This window comes from Crocuta crocuta, unplaced genomic scaffold, assembly GCF_008692635.1.
Source record: "Crocuta crocuta isolate KB4526 unplaced genomic scaffold, BGI_CrCroc_1.0 scaffold306, whole genome shotgun sequence".
NCBI classification, from domain to species: Eukaryota; Metazoa; Chordata; class Mammalia; order Carnivora; family Hyaenidae; genus Crocuta; species Crocuta crocuta.
In genome coordinates, this window is record NW_027529630.1 from 1,212,200 (window position 1) to 1,237,396 (window position 25,197).

Sequence of the window (25,197 nt, forward strand, 5' to 3'; positions counted from 1 at the left end):
AACCAGTTACTCACACAAGCCAATATTTCCTGGTTTTGAGTGGCATGAAGGGTTTTCCTTCTTTCTTTCATGTATAACAACTCCATTGAGATATAATTTACATATCATAAAGCTCACCCATTTAAATATACAATTTAATATGTTTTAAGCATATTTACAGAGTTGTACAACCATCACCATAATCCAATTTTAGAATATTTCATCATCCCTGAAAGAAACCTCGTACCCATTAGCAGTTACTCCCCATTCTCCCCACAGAGAAGTACTGGCATGGAGGGATTTTAGCTCTGTAGCCAAACAATATGTGGAAATCTTGAGTGTCCAATTATCTGACATGATCTCTTCATCATACAGATGGGAAAAGTGATGCCAGAGATGGACTGTGATCTGCCAAAAGTCCTACAGAGGTGAGATGGTAGCAGAGCTGGGTGCCCACATCCTAATGGCAATGCTGTGAGTTCTCTGCTACACAGTATGGCTGTGTCTCCCCAGTGGTCTATCCCACTGGACTTCAAGCTACATGAAGGCAGAAGCTATATTCTGCCCATCTGTCTTCCCTTGTTGCCTAGGAGTACCATCAGTGCAGTGATGCCTCAAGTGTGGTCCATATACTGGTGCCAGTCCGTGAGCCTTGATACCAGTCCTCAATGAGATAAGTACAGTGAGAGTCTGGAAACTTTTAGAGCAACTTAGAGTAATTTTGTATCTGTCAAACCTAATGGCACATTTGAGCCTCTATTTTGTATGCCTTTTAAAATATAATTTTACTGGTAATTTATTTTTATTGTATTTTACAAAACTACAGGTTATTGGTTCATGACAGACTGCAAATTCAACAACAACAAAGAGAGACAGGTCTTTCACAGATGGTTTGACAAGTACTACCTTAAAGCAACCCATTCTCTACTCTCCCTGCCTCCCCTTTTCCGTTTCCTTGAATCTCTTGCACTGGCTCCTCCTCTCATGGTCACATAGAAAATGCAGGTTCTCTCAGATGTGTCCATGGGTCTTTTTAGCTCTCTAACTTCCCATGGGAAGTTAGCTGACTCACAGACTCAGCCAGCTTCCACCACCCCTGAGAGACTGTCAACTCTGAAACTGTCATGCCCAACTTAAAGTCTTTTTTCTCTTCAGAAACAGACTGATTTATCCCACTGCCTGCTGCACATCTCTACAACAGTGTCTCACTGGTTCGCTGGCTGGTCAACAGCTATTTATTAATCGTCTACCATATGTCAGCTGTGAGTTTTTTTTCCTAGGAGCTGTGAATATAGCAGTAAAATAAAGAGACAAGGTCTCTATGATCATAAGGCTTACATTTTAGTGGGGGAGGAAATGATGATAACCAATAAATGTGATCATTTGAAGATAAAATGAGAAAGAAGATAAAAGTGGGGTAATATGATAGAAAGTGACTGGGGGAGCTATTTTACTAGGGTGCTCAGGGAAGGGTTCTCTGAGAAAGGGGCCGTTGAGACCAAGGGGGAAATGATCCCATCCCTGGGAGAGGCAGGTACAGAAGCCCTGCCATGGGAAGGAGTTATGTGTGCCTGAAGGACAAGAGAAGGCCAGTGTCTCTAGAGAACATGGGAAGAGTGGCTAGGGATAAGGTCACACAGACAGGCAGAGTCTGGGCTCTGTGGGGCCTTACAGGCTCTGGTAAGGAGTTTGGATTTCATTTTGGTGTCAGTGGCATACCAATGGTAGGTTTTAGGTAGGACAATGATAGCATTTATATTCAAAAAAGATTCTCTAGCTGTTACTTGGAAGATGGATTTGGGGAGACAAGAATGGAAATGGTGGAACTAGCCAACCTGTGGTGCTCACTGCCCTGCACTGGGACTAGAAGTGAGGCAGTGGAACGGGGAAAACAGGAATGGTTCAAAATGTGCTTGACTGGCACAGCTGACAGGACTTACTGAAGGACCTGACAGGGAAAGTAAGGGAAAAAGTGAATTCAAGGATGACATCAGGATTTGGGGCCTGAAAACTAATATAGATTATGGTATCATTAATTGAGATGGGAAGACCTGACAGATGCCAATTTTGGGAGAAAAACATGTATATTTTGTTGAGGACAACACTGAGACAAAGGAAAAAACAGGAGCTAGGGCTGGGGGAGTGGATTATGTGGATAGGGACGTAATTAGAACTTTTACCATGAAGAGATGTAGAGAAATGAGGTGGCACCTGGAGGGAGATCCTGGGAAATTTTTAGTTTGCTTTAAGATGGGTGATATGAGGGCATTTTTTTTTTTTTTGCTGACTGGAATCAGCCAGCAGAAACAGGAACATGAATAATACACGGATAATACGGAGAGATAAGGAATACCCGGAGGAGCAAAGTCCTTGAGAAGCAAGAGGAAACAGGAGCCTGAGCCCAAATGCAGGGCTGGTCTTAAGAACTGCAGAGGAAGGAAGGCAGCATTCAAGTAGAGATGTTGGTAGGCTAGTGGAAGCGGTAGAAAGATGAGGTAGTTCCCTTCTGACTTTATTTATTTTTAATATATATATTTTTTATTTATATCTAGAAGAGAGAGAGAGAGACAGCGTGAGCAGGGTAGGGTCAGAGAGAGAGGGAGACACAGACTCTGAAACAGCCTCCAGGATGTGAGCTGGCAGTCAGCACAGAGCCCGACGCGGGGCTCGAACCCACAAACCGCGAGATCATGACCTAAGCGAAAGTCGGACGCTTAACCGAGTAAGCCACGCAGGCGCCCCGTCCCTTCTGACTTTAGAAGTAGGAGGTGGGATCATTTGCTTGGGAACTAGAGGAGAGCACTGAGGAGAAAGAAGGCATAAAACAGGTGTCCTGGTCCAGAATAAGATGGTGGTTTTACTCACAAGTACAGTCAGGCAGCTGGCAGTGCTGAGTGTCTGGGATTTATGGTTGTAAATGTGAAGTAAGTCCAGTTAGCATGGTTGTGTGATTTTTTTTTTCTCCAGCAGTATTCAAGTCTTCATATTCAGACATGAAGTGAGGAGAAATTGGGTTTAACTACGGTTACTGTTTCATGAGATGAGTGCAAAGAAGGGAGAAAGCAGCAAGGGAATCATTAGAACACTGGACCACAAAATCTAAAAGTGAGGGGGAAGCGGGGAGGGAAGAAGTAAATATTCAAAATAGCACTGGTCATTCCCCTGTACCTCCAGCCCTGTATTTTTTTTTTTTTATCTTCTTTTTTAATGTTTATTTATTTTTGAGAGAGAGACAGAGAACATAAGTGGGGAAAAGGCAGAGAGAGAGGTAGACACAGAATCTGTGTCAGCACAGAGCCTGATGCGGGGCTGTGACTTGGGAATGGTGAGATTAGGATCTAGGCCAAAGTCAAACACTTAACGGACTGAGCCACCCAGGTGCCCTTCCAGTCCTGTATTTCTCATCTTAGTGCAGGTACATGCCATCTGCTCAGCCAACCAACCTAGAACCTGGACCTAATCTTAACTCCTCCTTCTCTCTCATGGTCTGATCCTACTCCTCACTCTTTCTGGGATCAGTCTTCTCTCTCTTCAACTGCCTTAGCTTAGGTCTCACCTATAAAATTTCAGTAGCTTTTAAATGAAGTATTTTCCCTTTTGCCAGTCATGCCCTCTTCTCATCCATTTTCTTTAACCTTTCTCTCAAGTATAACATATATACAGAAAAGTTTAAAAAGTACATAAAGGTATATAGCTCAAAGAATTCTCATCAAGGTGGATACACCTGCACAACCAGCATCTAGATAAAGAAATAGAACATTATGTATCCCAGAAGACCCCTGGTGCCCAGTCATTACTTGCCCACTTGTGAGTAACCATTATCTTGACTTCTGACACCATCGACTAGTTTTGTCCATTTTGAACTCTGTATATAAATGCAGTCATATAATAAGAGCTCTTTCATGTCTGGCTTGTGTCCAGAATGCTAGGTTTGTGAGATTCACTCATGTTGTCATACAGAGAAAGAGACTGTTCATTTGTTCGTTCATTTGTTCATTCATTCGATTATTCTACTATGTGAACATTCCATAATTTATTTAATTTGAATTTATCCATTCAATTACTGATAAACATTTTTGAAACTCCTAAATGATTTTTCACATTAACATAAATCTAATCCCTCCTTCCCCTAAATTTTAATGCTTTCCCACTGGAGGATAAAGTCCAATTTCTTTAGCAGATCTTGGTATAGGCCTCCCTTATCGGCATCTGCTATCCATTCTTGCCTTCTGAGCCTTCTATCCATACCCTATAAACTCAGCTCTTCTGAACTACCCAAAATGTCCTGAATACAGCATAGTGCTTCACACTGCATGCATCTGGATGTGCTGTTCCGTCTGCCTTTCTCCCTCATCCACCTGGTAAACCTGTATTCATCCTGTAAGACTTAGTGCAGACACCATCCCCTACACCATGCTTTCCCTGCCCTCCCCAGAGACAGAAAAGGTCTTTTCTTGGTGATCCCTCAGTACTTCCTATATATCTACATTAATATACCCGATGGCAATTCTTTGTTAACATGTCTGATTTCCTCTTTGAACTATGAGTTCCTTAAGGGCAAGGACCATGTCTGGATCGTCTTTATTTCCCAGGTGCCTAGGGTAGGGCCTATGACAGGAGAGGTACTCAGTAAGTGTTTGAAAAATGAATGAAAAGACTTGCCTAGGGGTTACATAGGATGCTGGAGCTGGAAGGGGTCCATGGGATCAGCCACTCCAACTTCTCTGTTTTACTGAGGAGAAGAAGAGAAGATTTGCCTAAAGGAGAAAGGATGGGCTGGTGGCAGAGCCCAAATACCTGATCTTTAGCCCAGTGCTCACTCCCCTTCTCTGCCTTGCTGGCAAGAATCAGAGGATGAAGTTTCCAGAGGACAGCATGAGGCAAAGCCGACTCCCTCAGCATCTGGCAGTAGAGCCAGATGAACAGTGAAGTGGAATAAGAAATGGAACTAAGTTTCCAGCCCCCAAAACAAACTACTAGGCTGTTAAGGGGAAGGTATCAGCACTGGAAAGGCTCTTTGCCTTAGGTAGAGACGGTGGGGAATTTGACTCATTTGATGATGGATGCTTAGACTGAGCTGGGTGCTTGGGAGAGAAGGGCAAGGAAGAGCCATGAAAGTAGGTAGAAGAGGCTAAGGGAAGCCCCAGGGAAAGTGCTATTCTGTTTCATAAAGGCCAAGTGTTTCTGAGGGGATGAGCACTGAAAAGGCAGTGGTACTGTGACTACAAAGATAGCTGGAAAGAGGTTGCTCATATGTGAAGCTCTAAAAACCCAGATACATTCTGACACTAAGAACGAGTGGGCCAGGAAGCAAGAGTACCACATCTCCAAACAAAATCTACAGTGGCTTTAGAGATTTATCAGTGCATCCAGACATGTACTAATCTATGTGCAGAGCACTGTGGCAAAGGAGGGAGGGGCGAATAAGACACAGTCCTTACCTTCAATCTACCTCAATCTAGTAATGGGGACTGGAGCCAAATCCCAAGGAGCAAGGAAGAGTTCATAAGGGAGGTGGCATTAAAGATGGGGACTGACTGGCAGAAGACCTGCATGAGTAAAGGCACCAAGGTGGGAACACTGAAGCGACGCTATTGTATAGCCTGATATGAGGGTAGCAGTGGGAAAAAAAGTTAGGTGAGGTTCAGGACTAGAACAACTCTAAAATCAGGTTAAAAAGTTATGATGGGTAGGATTCTTTTTTTATTTTGTATTTATTCTTTAACAAGTAAGCACTGAGTGCTTTTGAAGTAATACTAGATATCATCTATAAAGTGCCTGCTCTGTAGAACCTACACATGACCTAACTCTGACAAAACTACAGACAGTAGGTGGCATACTCCCATTTCCAGATGAGGAAAGACAACCTCAGAGCAGTCAGGAGCTTGTCCAGGGGCACACGCTATTTGGTGGCAGGGCTGGCAGTGAGATCCTGACTCCATAGTTCATGTTCTTTCCTTGCAGCTTTCTTCAACTGGGTTTCTCCTCTGAACCATACACTGGAAATTATCTGAGTAATGATTTTCTCAATTTGCCTATGAATGGTGGTAGATAACTTGTACCATATTAGCTGCCTGGGAGAGGAGTTATTCCTTGTGCACTGTGGATGCCTTAGAGCATTAGGGCTCAATTCTTGGGAGGAACCCTAGTTGAGAAAGGCTGCCATGACTGGAGGTATGTCTTAGGAAGATACATTTGGCCGTAGGATCACATCCCTCCAAGGAAACGGCTGCGAAAACCCCTTAACTGCCCTAGAAATACTGGGATGAGTCAGCTCCAGGGGCTTGAGGGAGGCTGCTGCCCACCTTCCCCGAATTATTCCTCATTCCCTCATCCCAGTCATCCTGTCTCTAACCTCCCAGCATCTCTCCAATCTTTTCTTATACTTGGCAGTCAAGAGCAGAGGCAGAGCTTTCCTGCTCATAAGCCAACAACACAGGCAGAAGCAGCATGTTTACAGAATGAAAACCACAAAGATTTCCACTTTTGTGTGGGGTTCAAGAGTAGAAAATTGGTACTCATGAATTCAGAACTCTGAGCTGGTCCACACAAATCTGTCTGGCAAACTCTCGTTATCCTTCCTGATGGGGCTTAAGCACAACCCCCGCTCCCTGACCCCAAGCTTTCTGTAACTGACTCCACCCCCCTGCTCACTAGGCAGGGGTAGGTATTTCCTCCTTTTGTTCCCAAAGCCCCGTCCTCCAGCCCCCCACCAGACACCTACCCAGCTGTCACTAACTGTTTCCACATCTATCTCCGCTACCAGTCTGAGAGTCTCTCAGGGTCGGGATCAATCTGCCTGATCCACCTTAGGATGTCCTGAAGTCCATGGTCTCAGAGATGACACTACCTAGCCCACAGTGACAATGCAGGCTGAGATTTAAAATCAGGTCTGTCAGACTTCCAAGCTTGTGTTCTTTTCACTATGTTACAGGACCTTCTAAAGATGAAGACATAGCCTGTGCTAAGCACCCAGTCCAACGTTGCAAGAGTTCAGAGGTGGTGCAATCAGAGTGGACCAGAACATCAAAAGAAGCCTTTTCTCTCAGGAAGAGAAAGGGAGGCCTTGAAGAGCCCAAGAGTCTAGATGAGAAGAGAGGGAACACAAGGGTGTTTTAAGCAGAGTGGGGAAGTTGTGGCAGAGACCGAATGAAGAAGCCTCTAGGCAGGAGCTGAGGTTTGACGTGGGGAGGAAATTAGGAGGATCAGAGCTGACAGAGGGAGAGACTGACTTTTCTATATAATCATGGAGCACCTTCCATATATCACAGATTTTACAGATGTCACCACTGGTCCTTATCTTACCCTCTGATATTTCCCAGGTATTATTTGAGAGACAAGAAAACAGGCCTTAGAGAGTTAAGTTGACATGTCCAAGGCAATACAGCTAGTAGGTAGGGGAGGTGGGATTCAAACTCAGGTTGGCCTGACTCTGAACTCTGAGGTGTCCTTTCTCACACACCTTCCTGAGGTTATCCTGCTTCCAAAGGGGTCACAGAACTTCCCACATTAACAGACTGAGGCTGCTGCCTGGACCTCCTCCCAGCTCTCATATGGGGACCCCTGGCCAGAGGACAAGAGCGGCTGCTTACTCTAGCTCTAACCCTCTACAATCTGGGGGCCCCAAATCCCTGTGGATGAAACAATTTCAAAGACAAGGGTTCTGTGTGGACCTCATGAACATAGGCTGCCCTGTGCCTAGGCCTGCCTTGGATCTCACAGAGAGCCTCCCTCTAAGTTGCTGCAGCAAAGCCTGTGGCAAATACAGGCCCTCCTGCCTTCCCTGAAACCCTCTGGAAGAGGTCAGCTAAGGTCAGAAGACTTTGGAAATGTGACTGGCAATAGCCTCTAGGACAAGAGAGCAGGATCTCGCCTCTCGGTTGGCTGGTCACACATACAGGCAGACCAAGAGACGTCAAGGGGGGAGGGAGGCTAGAAGTTGGCAGGCCTGTAGGTCTTGAGTGACGGCCACTTGTTCAGGTCAGGAAAGGAGAAATAAGTGAGTTAATGGTTTTGGCCCTTGAGGCTGGGAGGCTAAGGCAGGGGGTGTATAAATGATGCTGGGTAAAAAGGCAGGTGGGCGAACTGTAAAGTTGGGGGCTAAGGGCATCTGTTCCAAGTTAACAGGCAGGAACCATGCTCCTGGAACGGCTCAAAGGACCAGTCTTGGCCTGGGGGGTGAGGGTGGGGAGCGCTTCATAAAAGGCCCGTGCATCTTCATTTCAAAGGTGTTCGATCTGGAAGACTGGGGAGAGGGTATCTCTTTAGAGTGAATTCCCTGTCTGTTTGGGGGCTGAGGGGAAGCAGGGAATGTAAACCACTGGACAATGGCTGGGAGTATTGATTGATTTTAAGGCACAGCAAAAAGAAGCTCCATGGTGAATGCTCCAATTCTTAGCTGAAATGTCTTGCCTGAGATCTTTCCAAAGGACAAAGTGAGTAGCATCTTGCTTGGAGACGTTTTTTTAAGTCTCTGCTTCTAAGACCAGCGGATTCTTGTTCTGAAAGCATCAGTGATCCCAGGCACTGTCACCACATCCAGAGCAGTCCTATGCTTCATAGTGTTCATGCCCCAGGCCCAGGCCCACTCTGATGCTCTGGGGAAGGTCCCCTAGTCTGGGGGGTTGGGCCAGGCCTGGGTTCTAAGCCAGCATGGCTGTGGCTGACAGGAGGTGACAGGATTTGGGGATTACTGGAAATCCCTCCAACCCAATCACATGACAAGGAGTAGACTATGATCTGGGAATGTTAGGCTGGGGAGGCAAAAGCTCTGGGACTGAAAGAATGTCTTTGAATACTGGATTTTGAAAAAGTGATTAGGCTGCAGAGGACAGTTGGCAGAAATTACAGAGAAGAAAATAACAGTGTATTTTAAAAAAGATATTTCAACCAGTCAAAGAACTACAGTGGAATGGACTCCTGGGGAAAAATTAGCTTCCCTCAGTCCCTGCCAGGATCCAAGGAAATGCCAACCTGTCAGCTGTTAAGAGATTCCTGCCAGGAGGAGAGGCAGCAGGCAATCAGAGTGACTGAGAAGACTTCTGAGGCCCCTTCCTGAGCCCAGGCGTTATGAAGAATGACCACTGAGAAGGATCTTGGACCAAGAGAGGGTCCCTAGGCTCTCAAGAAGTGGTAGCAAGGGCATAAACAGGTAGTCATGTGCCACACTACCTGTGGCACTCAGAGGCCTGGGCATGTCACATCCCAGCAAGATACTTCTCTCCCTACCCCAAGGAGAGGCCAGAGTGGGGTAAGGGGAAGTGGGAGGGAAAGTGACAGCTTGGGAAGTATCTGGCAAGGTAACAGGTAATTCTGTACCAGACCTAGATAGGATGAGCCCAGCCAGTCTGGGGATGGCATATACTGCCCTTCCAATTAAACCAATGCTCTCCAAAGGGAGGGTATTCAGTCCTGAACAAAGATTTGAGTGTGTACTGTATGCTAGGTACTGTACTAGGTGCTAGGGACTAATCAGTCATGGTTCTTGCCTTTAGGAAGTTCAGAGTCAAGTTAGGGAGAAGGCTACTGAACACATGAAACTAATTCTAGATTGTGACAAGAGTGATCACAGGAAAGAATAGGGTGCCATGACTCAGAGTAATGGAAAGGGCGTAATTTAGACTCAGGTAGGGGGATAGGATCAAAGAGGATATCTTTGAGACCTGCACTGGTAGGGATTTAAAGGGCCTCCTATCTTGCTCTACTAGCCCTACTCTGGAGGTCACAGGGGAGAAGAGAGGACACTTCTAGGGAGAGCCACAATCAATAAAATTCAGAGTGTGTGCAGACAAACAGATGCTGTGGTGTATGACACACACATAGGAAAAGAACACATTCCAGGCACACAAGGGCAAATCACAGGCCCAGAGCCACTCATGAAGTGCAGCCATCCCTGAGGCACTTTCAGCCCTGGAAGAGTGGCAGAGCTCTCAGGAAGCATGGCATTCCCAGAGCAGAGAGGCTGCCAGGTACTCTTTCCCGGCCAACCCCTACCCTCTTTCACCCACGCACTCACCTCCATCGAGTAGCTCCTTGACTGTGCGGTAGTCATCGGCAAGGACAGCGTAGTGCAGGGCTGTGCAGCCCTTGAAGCTGGCACGGTTGTTCAGGCGGTTATTGAAGTCATCCTCTCTGGTGACCAGAACTGGAAGGAGAGCAACACAAACCCTTCCATTAGCAACAAATGTCATGAGTCACCAATTGCACCTTTCTCTTGGTCCTTTACTTCCCTCCGCACTCATGGACCTGCTTACTAAACATATAATATGCCTACTAAGTGCTGGGCCATCTAAGCAGGGTAAGCGGAGGTAAAGCAAGACCAGTTAGTTCCACAAATGTTTACTGACATCTATTATGTGTTACAATTCATTTGGAAAAGAAATCAGATATGATCCCTGACTCAATCCAATGAAGGAGGCAGACAACAAACAGATATTTCCAGTGCTATTTGAGATAAATTCTAGGTTAGAGGTATAACAGGATGATATAGAAAGGCAGAGAGGAGTTTAGCTCACTTTGGGCATGAAGAGAGTATCCCAAAAGATGAGAGTCTTGAAGGGTGAAGAGAAATTATCCAGGTGAAAGAAGAAGGGTGGGGGTAGGTTAAGGGAGGAGTCAGGTGGGAGAAAGAGACTGTTTTGCTAAGAACAGTCACATATCTCTCTAATCTGAAGATGTTTACAATCTAGTGAGTGTTTAATAGTATTCTGTAAAGAACCTTTTTTTAAAGCCATTAAAATTTTTAAATCAGAGAAAACTACAAATTAGAAAAGGCATCAACAGCTCAGCAACTCAAGAAACTACATTTAATATTTTGGTATATGTCTCTCTCCCTCTCACTCCCTCTCTCTATCTCTTACATATAAATCCTACAAATCACACACATATATATATATATGTACATGCATATATGTCCTATAAAATTAGAGCTTACTATATTGCAGTTTTGCCATTTTTTTTCACTTTTAATGATGTACTATAAACATTTTTTTAAGGTAAGAAGGATAAGCATTTCGTGTGGTCAAAGAGCCAAAAACCCCTTGTTCACTTCAGTGCTAATATTCATGACTCTCTCCAATTCGATATGAAAGAACCTAACACCAGTTGCATCACTTCTGCAGGACCCTCTGGGCTGGGTGACCACACATGTCCCAGTTCGCCCTGGATGGGTCTGGTTTATGTCCTGGACAGTCCCAGTTTAGACAATAAATTGGAAGGTTACCCCACCTCTGGGGCCCTGCGTTGGGAAATGAGACCATGTAGAACAGTAAGTATCCTGTGTAGAGGATAGGATTTCTTTTTGCCTCATGTAGAAATTACTGGAGGTACTGTCTTATGTTCCCACCTGAGCTGAGTTTATTGGGGGCAGAATTTGGGTCTATCTACCTGTATCCCCTTCTTCCCTAGCCCATAGGGCCTGCAAAGGTAGGCTCCTCTTAACTCTCATTGGATAAAAAGTGTAATGTAGTCAAGAGGTAACCTTGCCTAGGTAGTTTAAAGCACTATACCATTTCTAAATCATTCTTTTTCAAGTAGTCATGGAATGGAGTCTATGCATTTCCCCTCTTATGTAACTAGACTTCCTATTTAAAAGTCCCCCAAACCAGATGACTGTCACATCTCTTCCTAATACTAGCAGACTTCACTAACTGACCTTCTACTCTATGCCTGGCATGGTCACTTCACACAATGTCTTTAATTCTTCTAATTAACTTATGTAGTAGATATTATAATTTCCATTTTACAAATGAGGAAACTGAGGTATAGAGGTCATATAGTCAATGAATGGTTGAGTGAGGATTAAAATCCAGCTCTAATTTGAGTCCTCTTTCTTCTATTTTAATATCTTATTTTTTATTTTAAGAGAGACAGAGTGAGCGAGAGCGCACAAGCAGGGGAGGAGCAGAGAGAATCCCAAGTAGGCTCCACACTGTCTGCGCAGGGCCCAATGTAGGGCTCAAACTCATGAACTGAGAGATCATGACCTGAGCCAAAGTCAGACACTTAACTGACTGAGCCAACTAGCACCTCCAAGTGCAAGCACCTCTTTCTTTACATCGTATCATATTGTCACTTAATTTTGCAAATAAGGGAATCAGAGCCCAGAACCCAGGCATTTAGGTCTCAGCCTTGGTTCCTACTCTCTCTTCTTTCTCTGCTCAAATAAAGGTACAAGCACATTATCCTTGGAATGGCCTGAGTTTTGTAGCTAACACCTGGATATGCTAGCTTAGGTGGAAGCATTTCAAGTGTTTGGCTAGAATGAAGTTGGTGGAGTGTATAGTTGAAGAACAGACAGACTTTCTTGTAGTCTCGTCAATTAATGGTAGATCAGCTCTTCTGTACCACACAGAGGCTCTCCAGACTGATGACCTCTCCCAACCCCTGAACATTATCTGACCTTTCCTGGAGCAAGGAGTACAGGAAGAAGGCCTCTGAAATAGCTAACATACAAGTCCCGCATGCATCTGCATTTTCCCCATCGGTCCCCTTTAGGACCTAACTCAGAAATGACTAACTCTTAGTCACAAACAGTCTTATCAAATCATGGTAAGTGATCTCGTTTCCAGCCCACTGCAGATTAGGAGAAACAAACAAGAAGGCTGGGGAGGAGGCTTCAGAATTCAGCAGACGGATTAAAATCAAGGGCTGCCCAAGAAGGAAGGGAAAAGAACAGCACAATAAAAAGCTGAAAAAGGAAGTCACAGAATATAGCACCTCAAAAGTCCCTAAGGGTATCACTAAACTGTCACATAGGACATTAGCTATTGAATATAATGATAAACCTGAGGAAAAGTGATAGTTGTCTCAAAAAAGCAGGAAGGGTATAATCCATTTTACAAAGAAAACACAACATTCATTCAACAAATAATATTTACTGAGCATCAACACATAGTGGTAGCTTCTTGAGACATACTAATGAATAAGACATTGTTCTTGCTTTTAAGAAATTAACAATCTGAATCAAGAATCAGGAACAGACAAATTATAACACCGTTTTGTGAGCATAATGACAGAGCTATACACTGGGTATTTACCATAAAAACCAGATGAACTCAACGAACACAGCTGGGGCTATTTGGTTGAGGAACAAATGTCAGTAGAGTGCCAGTGTCATAGTCTAGCTAATAAGGAATGTCTGTGAGGAGGGCCCCTGCTCACCACGACCTTCCTAATGAGCTTTCCTGCCTCTGAGCTTTTGCAAATACTATTCCACTGCCTGGAACACTTTTCCCTCTCCATACTTTCAGTTGACTAACTCCAATTCATTTTAGGCCTCTGATTAGAAGTCACTTCCTCCAGTATTACTCTTCCTAAATCTGAGGCAGTTATTCCTCCCAAGAGCTTCCCTGGCACCTTTGGCATCTCCCAATTACAGTATTTATTATATGCTATTGTAACCTTCTGTGTGCTTGACTATGTTCCCTTCTAGACCAAATGCTCGATGGGAAGTGTGACTTGTCTTGACAGTTGTACCCCAGTGACAGTATGGAGTCTGAATATAGAGATATACTTGACGAATACTTATTGAATTAGGGAATAAATACATAATACATAAACTGGTTTGGATCCCAGTTCTGAATTTACTGTGTATCTTGGGTAACTTACCTAACCTTTCTGTGCCAAGTTTATCTGTAAATTGAAATAGCAGTACCCTCTCATGGGATGTTATAAGGATTAAACAAGACACTGAGTAAAGGGGCTTGGAACAGTGCCTGGCATACAGTACCTCTCAGTAAATGTCAGATATTATCCTTCCTGTCTGGTCTTGCACTTCCAAGGTTCATTCTGTCTGTGCAAAGTGGCCCCATTTGGGGAATCCTGCATCACTCTTCCCTTCTGAAAGGCACAGTGCTGACTGAGTAAGAACCAGCTGTTTAATTTGATATTAGTCAGCAGTACCCTGTTTGACAGCCTCTTTCTACCTTGTCCTTGTTAAAATCCTGTAGCACTAGTGTTCCACAGAATACTCTTTGGAAGTGAGTAAAACATTACAATGTCCAGAGCATTTTCTTTTCCTTATTTATTTCAGAATAAGCTTGTGAGGTAAACGTTTATTCTCTCATTTCACAGATGAAAACATTGAAGTTGAGAAGGGTGCTACAATCAGTTAGGACCCAATCCAGGTCAGCTGGGCCATTCTGTGCTCTTTCAGAAAGCTCTTTTCCTGACATCACCCAGTTTGAGACGCCTGTCCCGGAAGAGCTTGTTGAAGCCTCCAGATCACTGGATGTCATACTATTCTCTATCCAAAACAAGGAGCTAAAGGTGGAAAAGAGGTGTGGGGAGAGGTGCAGCCCGTGCCCTCACATATTTATGCACTCTCATCAAGGAAGCGTAAGTAAATCCATGGAAGCTAAAGTGACTCATCTAAGACTGGCTCACCAGCTGCCTACCACGGTGGTCCTTCGAAGCCCCTTGTTTACAGCCAATCCTCAGCCAGGGAACTGACCCCTTCCCAAAAAAGACATTTGCTAGCCTGTCCCAGCCCAGGGTGAGATGAGCTCAGGCTTCTCCTTCTCCTCTAAGTCAGCCATTCCCGCCTCTTCACCCTTCTGAGCACAGGGGGAATAACACACCCACTGTCATCCTTCTGCTCCCACCTCTGCCTTCTGATGTTGCAAAGTTTAAGCCCAGGTGGTGTGGCCACTATGTGCCTGGTGTGCACTCTGCCCGATTCCCTGGCCTCAGCTGTGTCAAGCAGTCAGCAGAGGTGAGAGTAGTCCCTGAAGCCCTGCATGTAGCGCTCGCCACTTGCCAGCACTGCTGAAATTGAAAAAAAAAAAAAAAAAGCCACTGTTTCCCACAGTGAGAAAGAGTGATTTAAGGTAAAGGGGCCATACAGTCCTGACTCTAAGCTTTGCCACTACTAATTCTTCGATCTATAAAATGGGTATGATAAATCATTTGAGGAATACTATGTATTTAAATATTATAAGAATCAAATCTGATAATAGGTTATTTTTTAAGATTTCACTACAAATATTTACTAATGTTGTTCTTTCTTGGGTTAAACACTGGGGACACAGACATGAATCAGGCATGGCATTTGTCCTCACTTGCAAAGTTTGCTGGGGGAGACTCTGAAAAAAGGTGTATGGGGCAAGATGGGTGGTCTCTGGTTAACAAAAGCTTTATTACCACTGCCTTGTACAGGGGAAAGGTAGCCCCAGGATTGAGTGTCTCTCCCTTAGGCTCAGCCAGCCTCTACCTGCCACCCCCAGAACTTGTGCCATCTAATGTCATGGAGTCTAGCAGTGTCTTTGCTTTTAAAGATGTGGGTGTATCTCCGCAAATCTGAAAAATTCGTGAATAACCCCTTACATTTGCGCAGCATTTTGTAGTTTAGAGAGCACTTCAATGCGACTGTTTCCTCATCCCATGACAACTTAGGACAGATGTCACTCCACTGAACAGATCAGAAGACAAAGGTAAAGAGGCTGGGTGGCCTGCCCCACCTGCACTGTCAACTGGTGGTGGACCAGAACAAGATCCGGAGCCTGCCTGGCCCTATCCTTCTTTTTTCTCAATGCCCAGCTTCTGTCAATGCCTGCAGGCTCAAGCCTCACATAAACTAGGTTTGGTTAACCTGGTTTGATGCTCAGGACTAGGTTATATTTTTATCAAGCATCTCAGGGAAGAAGTCTTGGGCTCTTAGCTTCCTCCCCCTCAAAATATTCTGGGTGGCTCAGTCGGCTGAGCGTCTGACTTTGGCTCAGGTCATGATCTCACGGTCTATGCGTTTGAGCCCCGTGTCAGGCTCTGTGCTGACAGCTTGGAGCCTGGAGCCTCCCTCAGATTCTGTGTCTCCCTCTCTCTGCCCTTCCCCTGCTCAAGCACTCTCTCTCTCTCAAAAATAAACATTTAAAAAAAAAAAAGATATTCTGTATCTACCACCTCTTTAAATCCTCACTACAACCTGAGACAGCCACCTAACTGCCAGCATGGGCAGGCCACCTCCTCAACATCTGTGGACGCTGTCAGCTCTCCTTCTTGTGTTTGTCTTCAGGCAGGGGATAGGGCGGGAGGGAGACCTCCTGTGCAGAGTCACCATGAGACTATCCCCGGGGAGGGCAAGGCCCTTCATTTCCTTCCAGAGCCTAGAAAACCAACTTTCCTCTCCAAATCCTACTTGTTCTTTAAAGCCCTATTCAAGCTTCCTCTTCCAGAAAGTCCTTTCCTCCCTGCCCTGCTCTGGATGCCTGTCATGTTGATTATGTGTACCCATCTGACCAATTAATCATTTATTGTCTAGCAACACCCCTTGGAATCCTTTCTTGCATTAAAATTTCTCTCTGATCCCCCAGCTAGATCATGGGTAACAGTAACTAGTCCATAACATTTTCTGTACGTATTTCATATAGCATCACCTCAGTATTTTACACAGCCTCAGTACTGAACACAAGGGAACCTTCAACCATCTGCCTGCCCACGAGCACACCGATGCTGAGCACCTTAAAACAGGAAGTGCTATGAGAGTCATACATGCAAAGGGTCTGATGGCAGCAAAGATGGGGCACATGTCATGTGGCTTGGGGAGGAGTCTCCCAGAAGAACGATCTTCAGGATGAAGGGGATCTTGCCAGGTGGAGAGAGGAAGAAGGGCATTCTAGGAAAGAAAGTGTGTCCAAAGGCCAGGGCATGAAGACTGCACTACCGGGTCATTGGAGAAACTGAGTCTTTCAGTAAGTCTAGAATGCTATGGGCAGAGATGAGGTTGCCCAGGGAGGCAGAGACCTGACTCTGAGAGGGGTTTGGATTCTACCTTGAAAACAATGGGCACACAATGATTTTTCTTAAGAGATTAAGCAGCATGGGGAACAGCAAGAACAAAAAGGATCAAGATATAAGAGAACTGGATTCAAAAATGACTCTTTCACTAACTTAAGATGCATTTCAATCCCTCTGTAACTCAGATTCCCTATTTTTATTTAAAAAATTTTTTTTTAACATTCATTTATTTTTAAGAGACAGAGTATAAGCACAGGAGGGATAGAGAGAGGGAGTCACAGAATTCAAAGCAGGCTCCAGGCTCTGAGCTATCAGCACAGAGCCCGATGCAGAGCTTGAACCCATGAACTGTGAGATCATGACCTGAGCTGAAGTTGGTCGCTTAACCAACTAAGCCACCCAGGCGCCCCTTTATTTTTTTTAAGTTTATTTATTTTTAGAGACAGAGAATATGAATGTAAGCGGGGAAAGGGCAGAGAGCAAGGGAGAGAGATTATACCAAGCAGGCTCTGCACTGTCAGCGCAAAGCCCAACATGGGGCTCGATCTCACGAACCATGAAATCATGACCTGAGCTGAAATTAAGAGTCGGACGCTTAACCAACTGAACCACACAGGCACCCCCAGATTCCCTATTTTTAAAATTGAAGAGTTTTTCTACACAGCGGTTCTTAAACTTTAGTGGAAACAAAATCATCAGGATAACTTGTAAAAGAATGTTGATTCTTGGGGCACCTGGGTGGCTCAGTCAGTTAAGCGTTTGAGTTTGGCTCAGCTCATGATCTCACAGTTCATGGGTTCGAGTCCTGTGTCGGGCTCTGTGCTGACAGCTCAGAGCCTGGAGCTTGCTTTGGATTCTCTCTCTCTCTCTCTCTCTCTCTCTCTCCCCCTCTCTCTCTCTCTGTCCTTCCCGGCTCATGATCTGTCTGTCTCTGTCTCTAAAAAATAAATAAACATTAAAAAAAAATTTTTTTTAATGTTGATTCTTGGGCCCCCATCTCAGGAATTTTTAGTAGGCAGGGCCTGGGAACACACAGTTTTTAAAAAGTCCTTTGTGGGGTGCCTGGGTGGCTGAGTCGGTTAAACGTCCGACTTTGGCTCAGGTCATGATCTCATGGTTCATGGGTTCGAGCCCCACCTCGGGCTCTGTGCTGACAGCTAGCTCAGGAGCCTGGAGCCTGTTTCAGATTCTGTGTCTCGCTCTCTCTCTGACCCTCCCCTGATCATGCTGTTTCTTTCTCTCTCTCTCTCTCTGTCTCTCTCTCTCTCAGAAATAAATAAAAAACATTAAAAAATAAAAAATAAAAATAAAAAATTTTTAAAAAGCACTTTGCATTGCTCCTCAGGGAAAACTCTAAGAAGTACCAAACTAGATGGTCTCTGAGGGTCATTTCCACTCTAATGTTCTGGTGACAAACACAAGAAAGTGAGGCTAGTCAAACCCATCCCTCCTCCACCTGCCTCATCCTGCTCCCGGGAAGCTAAGGATGTCTGAGCATCAGAGCACTCTTCCCAAGCCTTCTGTTTAGAAACTTAGAGCAAAGTCCCCAGGACACCAAGCCTTGGGATGAGACCTACAATATCTCACTTATACCTCCTTCTGCCCGCTCCCAGAATCCCAGTTGCAATTAGTCCTTTTATACCAAACACTCTAGTCTGTCTCTTCATTCATCCACCAAACATTTATTAAGTACTTTCCATGGGCTGGGCCACGGCACGGCCTCCAGAGCTTGTACATGCTGCAAATAACATTGAAAGAAATCCATCTTTTATAAAATATCTCTGTCAGGAAAGAATTCGGAATTTTGAGTTTGAGAGAACCAAATCCTAATCCTGCTGACTCTGGAAAATTATTTTGTCTCTCTGAGCCTCAAATTCATCATTGGTAAAATGGGAACATTAATATCTATGAACTAGGTTGCTGTGAAAATCAGAGATGATGTGGCATAGTAAGGGACACAGGAAATGGTTGCCAACTAGGAAACGGCTGGCTTCCTAGTCCTGGAGCTATTAATATATTCACATTCCTCTGTTTGACTTTCAGAGGCTTTCTCACCTAGTCCTAGTTAATGTCTCAACTCTTCTCTTCCAGTTGGCAAGACCCCCCATAAGAGGACGCTGGTGATGCTACCATGAATCCTTAGCAGGCAGTATTGTGCATTAGAAAGAGCAGAGGTCAATAATGACTGAGGAGACTGAGAAGCAAAACTCACTGTATAACTTTGACCAAAACATGTAGCATCTCTGAGAATCTGTCTCCTCATCTGTAAAATAGATATCACCACCTACCTCACAAGATTCAATGGCAAGACCAATTAAAAAAGAGACAAAGGGGGGGCGTCTGGGTGGCTCAGTCGGTTGAGTGTTGAGTGTACGACTTTGGCTCAGGTCATGATCTTGCAGTTCGTGGGTTCGAACCCTGCGTCAGGCTCTGTGCTGGCATCTCAGAGCCTGGAGCCTGTTTCGGATTCTGTGTCTCTCTCTCTCTCTCTGACCCTCCTCTGCTCATGCTGTCTATCTCTCTCAGAAATAAATTTAAAAAACATTTAAAAAAATAGACAAAGGACCTGAGTGGATACATATACTCAGGCTCATTGCAGGACCCCATTTCATACTCAGTACAGGGTCACAGGTGAGTCCTGATGCCTAATATGCTAGGACTAAGAATCTTTCTCCAATATTCAGATAAATGAATATATTAACTATCTGAGAAGAAAAAAATGGCCTCCATTTATTAAGCATTTACTATATGCCAGGTATTGTGCTAGGAACTTTACAACTATTTTCCTCCCAAGAACCTTATTAGGCTGTTGTTATTATTATTCCTAGAGTTACTTAATGAAGAAACCATGACTTACAGGGTTGTGTAGCTTGTTTCAGGTCACAATGATATTCAATGACTGAGCTGCTCTGTTTAATTCCGAGGCTTATACTCTTTTCTCTATGTGATTACATGACATCATTATTCCTTTTATCTGTATGTTACTCGTCCTTTATAACTCAAGCAGCCTGATCTTCACTGATCTCCTTTTCCTTTATGCATTTGAGTAATGCCTAGTCTATATCTAATTAGTTAACATTCTCTTTTTAGTCTTAAATGCTCTCAGTTGTCTCTCATGTATATTCTCGAACATGGTAGGTGCTCAATAAATACTTCCTTAGTGAGTGGATGTTGGAGTTTGTCTCCCCAAGCAGAAAACAGGTTCTTGAAGGAATAGATACTAAGTCTTATACATCTTTTTATCCTTCATATAAAGAAGGCACCCATGGTCATCTAGGTTGGCCTATGGATGGAATACCAGACCCCACTTGAAAATGGTTCTCACAGACACCATGTTCTCTGCCCATGGACTGGAAAGTTTCTCCTTAAGAACAGGACTCTGCTTATCTCATTATTACCTTCTACTAGGAGCTCAGAAAAAGCTTGAAGAAGTAAAGGGAACACTGTGCCTGCACTTACTCTACTGAAGGCACATCAAAAGCAGCCTTCCCCCAAGGACCCCAAACTCATCTTCTCTTACCCCATGAAAGGGAAGCGGGAGAGCAGAAAGGTTGGTCTGGAACTTCAAGAAGGCAGGTTGTTGACCCTGCCTGTGGTGCTAGGCAGTGTGGCATCCTCTCTGGTCCAGGACCCCTCCTTTGAGCACAGACCCAGGAGGAGCTTTCCAGAGCCCACATGTCACCTTCATACCATCAAATTCAAAGAGCAGGGCAAACTTAAGAATGTGTTACTCTGCTGTCTATAGACCCGTCAGCACTCTGTTTGACCCTCCTCTTCTTCCCATCTCATCTAACTCTCATGGCAGTAACACCTCACAGCTATCTAGAGTCCCTCTCAGGTGGTCAATCATTACTCTGAGCTTAAACCTCCCCCCACTGCCCTGGCTTTGCCCCCATCCCAAGGAAAGCAGAATTCTTTCAGCTCCAGGGGTCCTCCAGGCAGGGCTAGCAACAAGAGGACAAGCCTGCCCGCTCTGCCTTTCAGCCACTTATGCTACTCGGTTGGCCAAACTTGGTCCGTCTGTGCTCCCCATCTCTACACCTGCTTGCCTCTCCTCTGCCTTTTCTTCAAAATGTTAAAAACTCGCAATAAAAAACAAATACAAAATGCTGTAATTAATAGCCAATTCCAAGCCAACCCAGCATCTCTACTAATAAACCTCAACACTTGCAAAAAGAACAATAAATTCTGTCTCTCTCTGGTTCTGAGGTGGTCTCTTTTATATCCAGTCCGTGTGTGTGTATGTATGTGGGTAAGTGTGTCTACATATATATTTATTTTCCTTTATTTCCCATCCAGGGAGGGGCAGAATAATGAACTGCGTGCGTCAGGGAAGATGAATCTGAGATACTAGGGAGCAGTGCAGTAAAAAGATTAAAGTGTTATTATTGTTGTTTTTTTTTCCCCTATGGTCCATTGTGACAGCTCGACCGTCATCTGTAAAAAATGTCTCAGCGAGAGATAATCATCGGAAACTCAATAAAGCGTCAGGGGGAGCCTCAGCCCCCATCAATCACTGGGTGCCTGGAAAATTTCAGCCCTCTGTCTCCCTTCCTGCTATCCATATAAATGTCTCTAATATATTTTGTGTGGTGTGTGGGACCCATCCCTGATTTGGAACTTTTGATGAAAAAATATTTATACACAAAATATGTAAATCAGTTAAAAATCACAAGACTAGTCCTTTACCATCTCATCCCACTTTTCCTTATTTTTATAAATGTATTAAATTTATTCTTTTTAACAAAACATGTCAACTAGTCTATCTCCCTCTCCTTGTCAAACATATACAAATACATGTATAGGTTTAGAGAGCTAAAAGGAGGAGAACAATTAACCTAACTGGATGATACACTTCATCTTGAAGTTGGCTAACAGACGTGATGGACTGATAGTGCACTGTCCATCCTGGTGACTCTATAGTGGCTGGCACTGCTGAGAAATGAGATGTAGAACCGCTGGCCCTGGAGGAGTGACAAGGCTGTGACATTGATGAGGAAGAGGCAGGGACATTATTAAAAATAATAACTTGCCCAGATAGCTTTTGGCCTGGCAGATTCCCAAGCCTTCTAAGACTCTGAACAAGCAGAGGTTCTGGGCTAAGTGTGGGACACACAGAGGCTGCTCTGGTTGCTGGGTTCTGTATAAGGACAGGAGACAGTTCTGCTGGCATTTGGCTGCATCCCTCTGCCTCAGTTTCCTTTAGTGCTACATCACAGGGTTGCTGTGGGCACACAGCATCAGTCAGTGTTACCTGCTGCTGCAGCCATCTCATCGCCATTATCTTATTATTACCTCCCTTTGCTTCTCCACCCTGGAAGGGATCAGTTCCTGTGGTGCCCTCTCCTCTAGAACCATCAAGGTTCTTCTCTGTCTAAAGGATAAAGTCTAAGCATCTAGATCTGGTCCCAGTCTACTAATGCCACATCTTTATCGTTCACTACTCTTCAAAATAAACCTGCTGTATGGATGCTTCACCATGTTAAGTTCACTTAATAGCCTAAAACACATTTTTCTATTTCTCAGTGTTTTGGATAGAATACACCCCTTCACACCCAACTGCTTCCACCTATAGGCCATAAAACCTTCTTATACTTTGGGGCTCGAATACCATTTTATTTCCTTGACTGCTTCAACCAGAGATTCTCTTCTTTGAGCTCTGATAGTCCTTAGTATCTGTACCTCTGAAAGGACACTTGTCAAAAACTGTCTTGATCCAATCTTCAATCTTTATTATTACTATCTACTTTTCTTGGTAGTACCTCACACATTTGCACAATGCTTCATATTTTCTCCAGTGCTTTCATAAGTACTTCAATGTGAATTATAGAATAAACCAATAGTGTAGGAAATATTCTTTTCTATAGATGAAAAAAATCAAGGCTCAGAGAAATAAAGGGAAATGCCCGAAGTTACACAGTTAGGTGATGGCCAAGCCACTCCTCAGACTCTAAATGTTTGGCTCTTTATAGACAACAGTTTGCTACAACTGAATAGCATTTGGAAGCCCATGTCAAAGATTGTGAATAAAGTACTATAAGAGTATGACGAGGATAACGATGATGATATAAAAACAGAAGTTTACATTAGTGGAACTCCTTCTATGTTCTAGGTTTTAAAGGCTAGGGATAAATATACTAACTCTTCTGGCAACCTTTACTTTATAAATAAGGAGACAGCCCTCTGAGAGGTACAGAAGAGTGCTGCAGGTGTCATAGCTATTACGTGTTCTGTACTTATGGCACACAGCCTCCCTAGGAGTGAAGCTAAAAGTGGCAAAATAAGGTCTCTTCCAGGGAGAAGGTCCAGATGAGTTTTTAACAGCAGTTCAAGCCCAATGCCAGAATGAACATCTGTAGTCTAATCCTGCTGCTTAAAGACTGGGGACCTGTTAGAAATACAAAATCTTAGTTCCCACTCTAGAGCCACTGAATCAGAATTTCTGGGGATGGGGCCCAGGAATCCGTCTTAACAAGCTCTCTAGGTGATTCTTAATGGCAATAAGATCCCAATGTTGGGATCCTTGGGAGCCTTATTATTTCCATCTAAATTTGTCTTCTCCAAGGGGATACATTCTCTCTGCTGACCCTAGGGAGTGCTGGGTACACAGTGGGTGCTGGGTGGTTAACTTATACTGAATAGATGAGCTATGGTGAGACAACTCCCTGGTACGTCCTGGGGAGGGGGAGAAATGTCATAGAGAGCCGTTCCATTACCGCCAGTGGGAACTCCTAGCCATCTCCTGAACTCCAGGGCACTTGTCCACTGGTTTGTGATGCGCCAGCTTGCACCGTCCTGTCCCCCATCTGAAGACACAGAGATGGGGAGGTCAGCTAGAGCAGGCCAGGGCCTACAGCCCCTAGAGCTGTGGGAAGGGGACCACCCAGGCTATTAGGGTTAGCCTTGGGAGGTATGGCCTGGCAAGTCTACCCCCATAAGGGTCCTATGCCAACCCACCTTCTGCACGACTCATCTTTATTCAGCCACCACTTGGAGCTGAGAAGAGAAGTTGATTTATATCCTGTTCTGGCCATGTTTCTGCCGTGTTTTATTGTTTTAATTGTACATATGAGAGGCGCTCAGTGTGCTCGCTTGCATTTCTGACAGCCCCAGACACCCAATGTTTATAACAGTTACTTACAAGCAGCCTGCGGCATCCCTGGCTGGGCGACTTGTTTACTGTTACCCTTAATTTATTGCCTCCTCCACCTGAGGATTGGGACCCATCACCCATCAGCCAGCCACAAGTGGAACTCTGGAGTGAGCATGGGTGGGGAGCAAGGCACTGAATGGAATGTGGTCAAGATCAGGGAATGAGTTGGTAGAGAAGCAGCGGTGACTTCCACATTCCCCTCCACATTTGTCCCCTCTATGTGCCTTTGTTCAAGCTGTGTCCCCTGCTTAGAATATCCTTTCCTTTTTCTCTACCTTTCTACCCTCCAAAGCCCAGCTCAAATCCTACTTCTAAGTACATTACCTGCTCTGATGATGAGCCTGGAGTTTCTAGAACCTTAGAAATCACATGGCTGACAGGGGCCTTGGAGGCCATATTGTCCAATGACCCAGGGCAAGAATCCCCTGTCCAGAATCCCTGATAGGCAGACATCTAGCCTCTGTAAATGCCTCTTGAGTGCTGAGTTGCTCAGTACCACCAAGGAAGGTTTGCATGGAGTCAAAACCCACCTAAGTAGGGAGATTCTTCATCAAATGACATTATCCTTTACACTATGCTTTACTTATCTCTAATCATCCTAACAGCCCTGTAAGATGAGTATTATTATCCCTATGTTAGGAGAAAACTGAAATTCAAGAGCCTTAAGTCACTTGCTCAAGACCATACAGCTTGTAAGTAACAGAACTTAGACAAACAGAGCTCAGATAACTGCCTGGCACCAAAGTCTGACCTTTCTCCAGGATGCCATTATGCCTCTGAAGATGCCACTGTTGAGGGCTAACGACAATGGACAGAACAGTCAGACCAGCATGGTTTCTATGCCAAGCACTCCTGTATCACTTGGCACCAGCAGTCCTGCCCTCTGCCCAGAAACACCAACTCTGACAAAGGTGGGAAATACTGTAATGTGCCCGACTGAGCAGACTTCTTGCCAAGGAGCAACAGCCATATGTAAAACAGGAGAAGGGTTTCACTAGGAATGGGGCAACCTATGATGAAGTCTCAGAAAGGAGGTCACAGAAGTTTCTTTCCTTTCCAGACTGTGCCTGTTCTGAGCAGGCAGAACAGAGATGCAGTCTCTCTGAGAGAAAACAAGGTAACTTCTCTGATACCTTTGGTCCCCTTGTTTGGATCCTCTTTCCTCCTCACATTTTAGGTACGAGTATCTTGAGTAACGGGCTTGTCCCCTCACCTCTTACCTTAACTCTTTCCCTTGGACAATTGTAGTCACATCCACTGCAGTCCCTACCAAGTAAACACTGGTGGTTCCTACATTCCTATCTTCTGCCAGAGTTCTCCTTTGAGCTCGACCC

At 44.6% G+C, this 25,197-nt stretch overlaps 1 protein-coding gene across 2 annotated transcripts in view; it reads right to left on the reverse strand.

Annotated features, from left to right (window-relative positions):
* The window catches only part of CLPB (ClpB family mitochondrial disaggregase), a 143,836-nt gene that overhangs the window by 60,685 nt on the left and 57,954 nt on the right, over positions 1-25,197 (reverse strand). The window contains exons 5-6 of one of the 2 annotated variants that reach the window (XM_077762229.1): positions 23,427-23,516; positions 9,995-10,123 (exon numbers count right to left, since the gene is read on the reverse strand). In XM_077762229.1, the coding sequence (XP_077618355.1) occupies positions 9,995-10,123; positions 23,427-23,516 (219 nt within the window). The remainder of the gene's footprint in view (positions 1-9,994; positions 10,124-23,426; positions 23,517-25,197) is intronic. The other variant, XM_077762230.1, reaches the window with a different exon arrangement.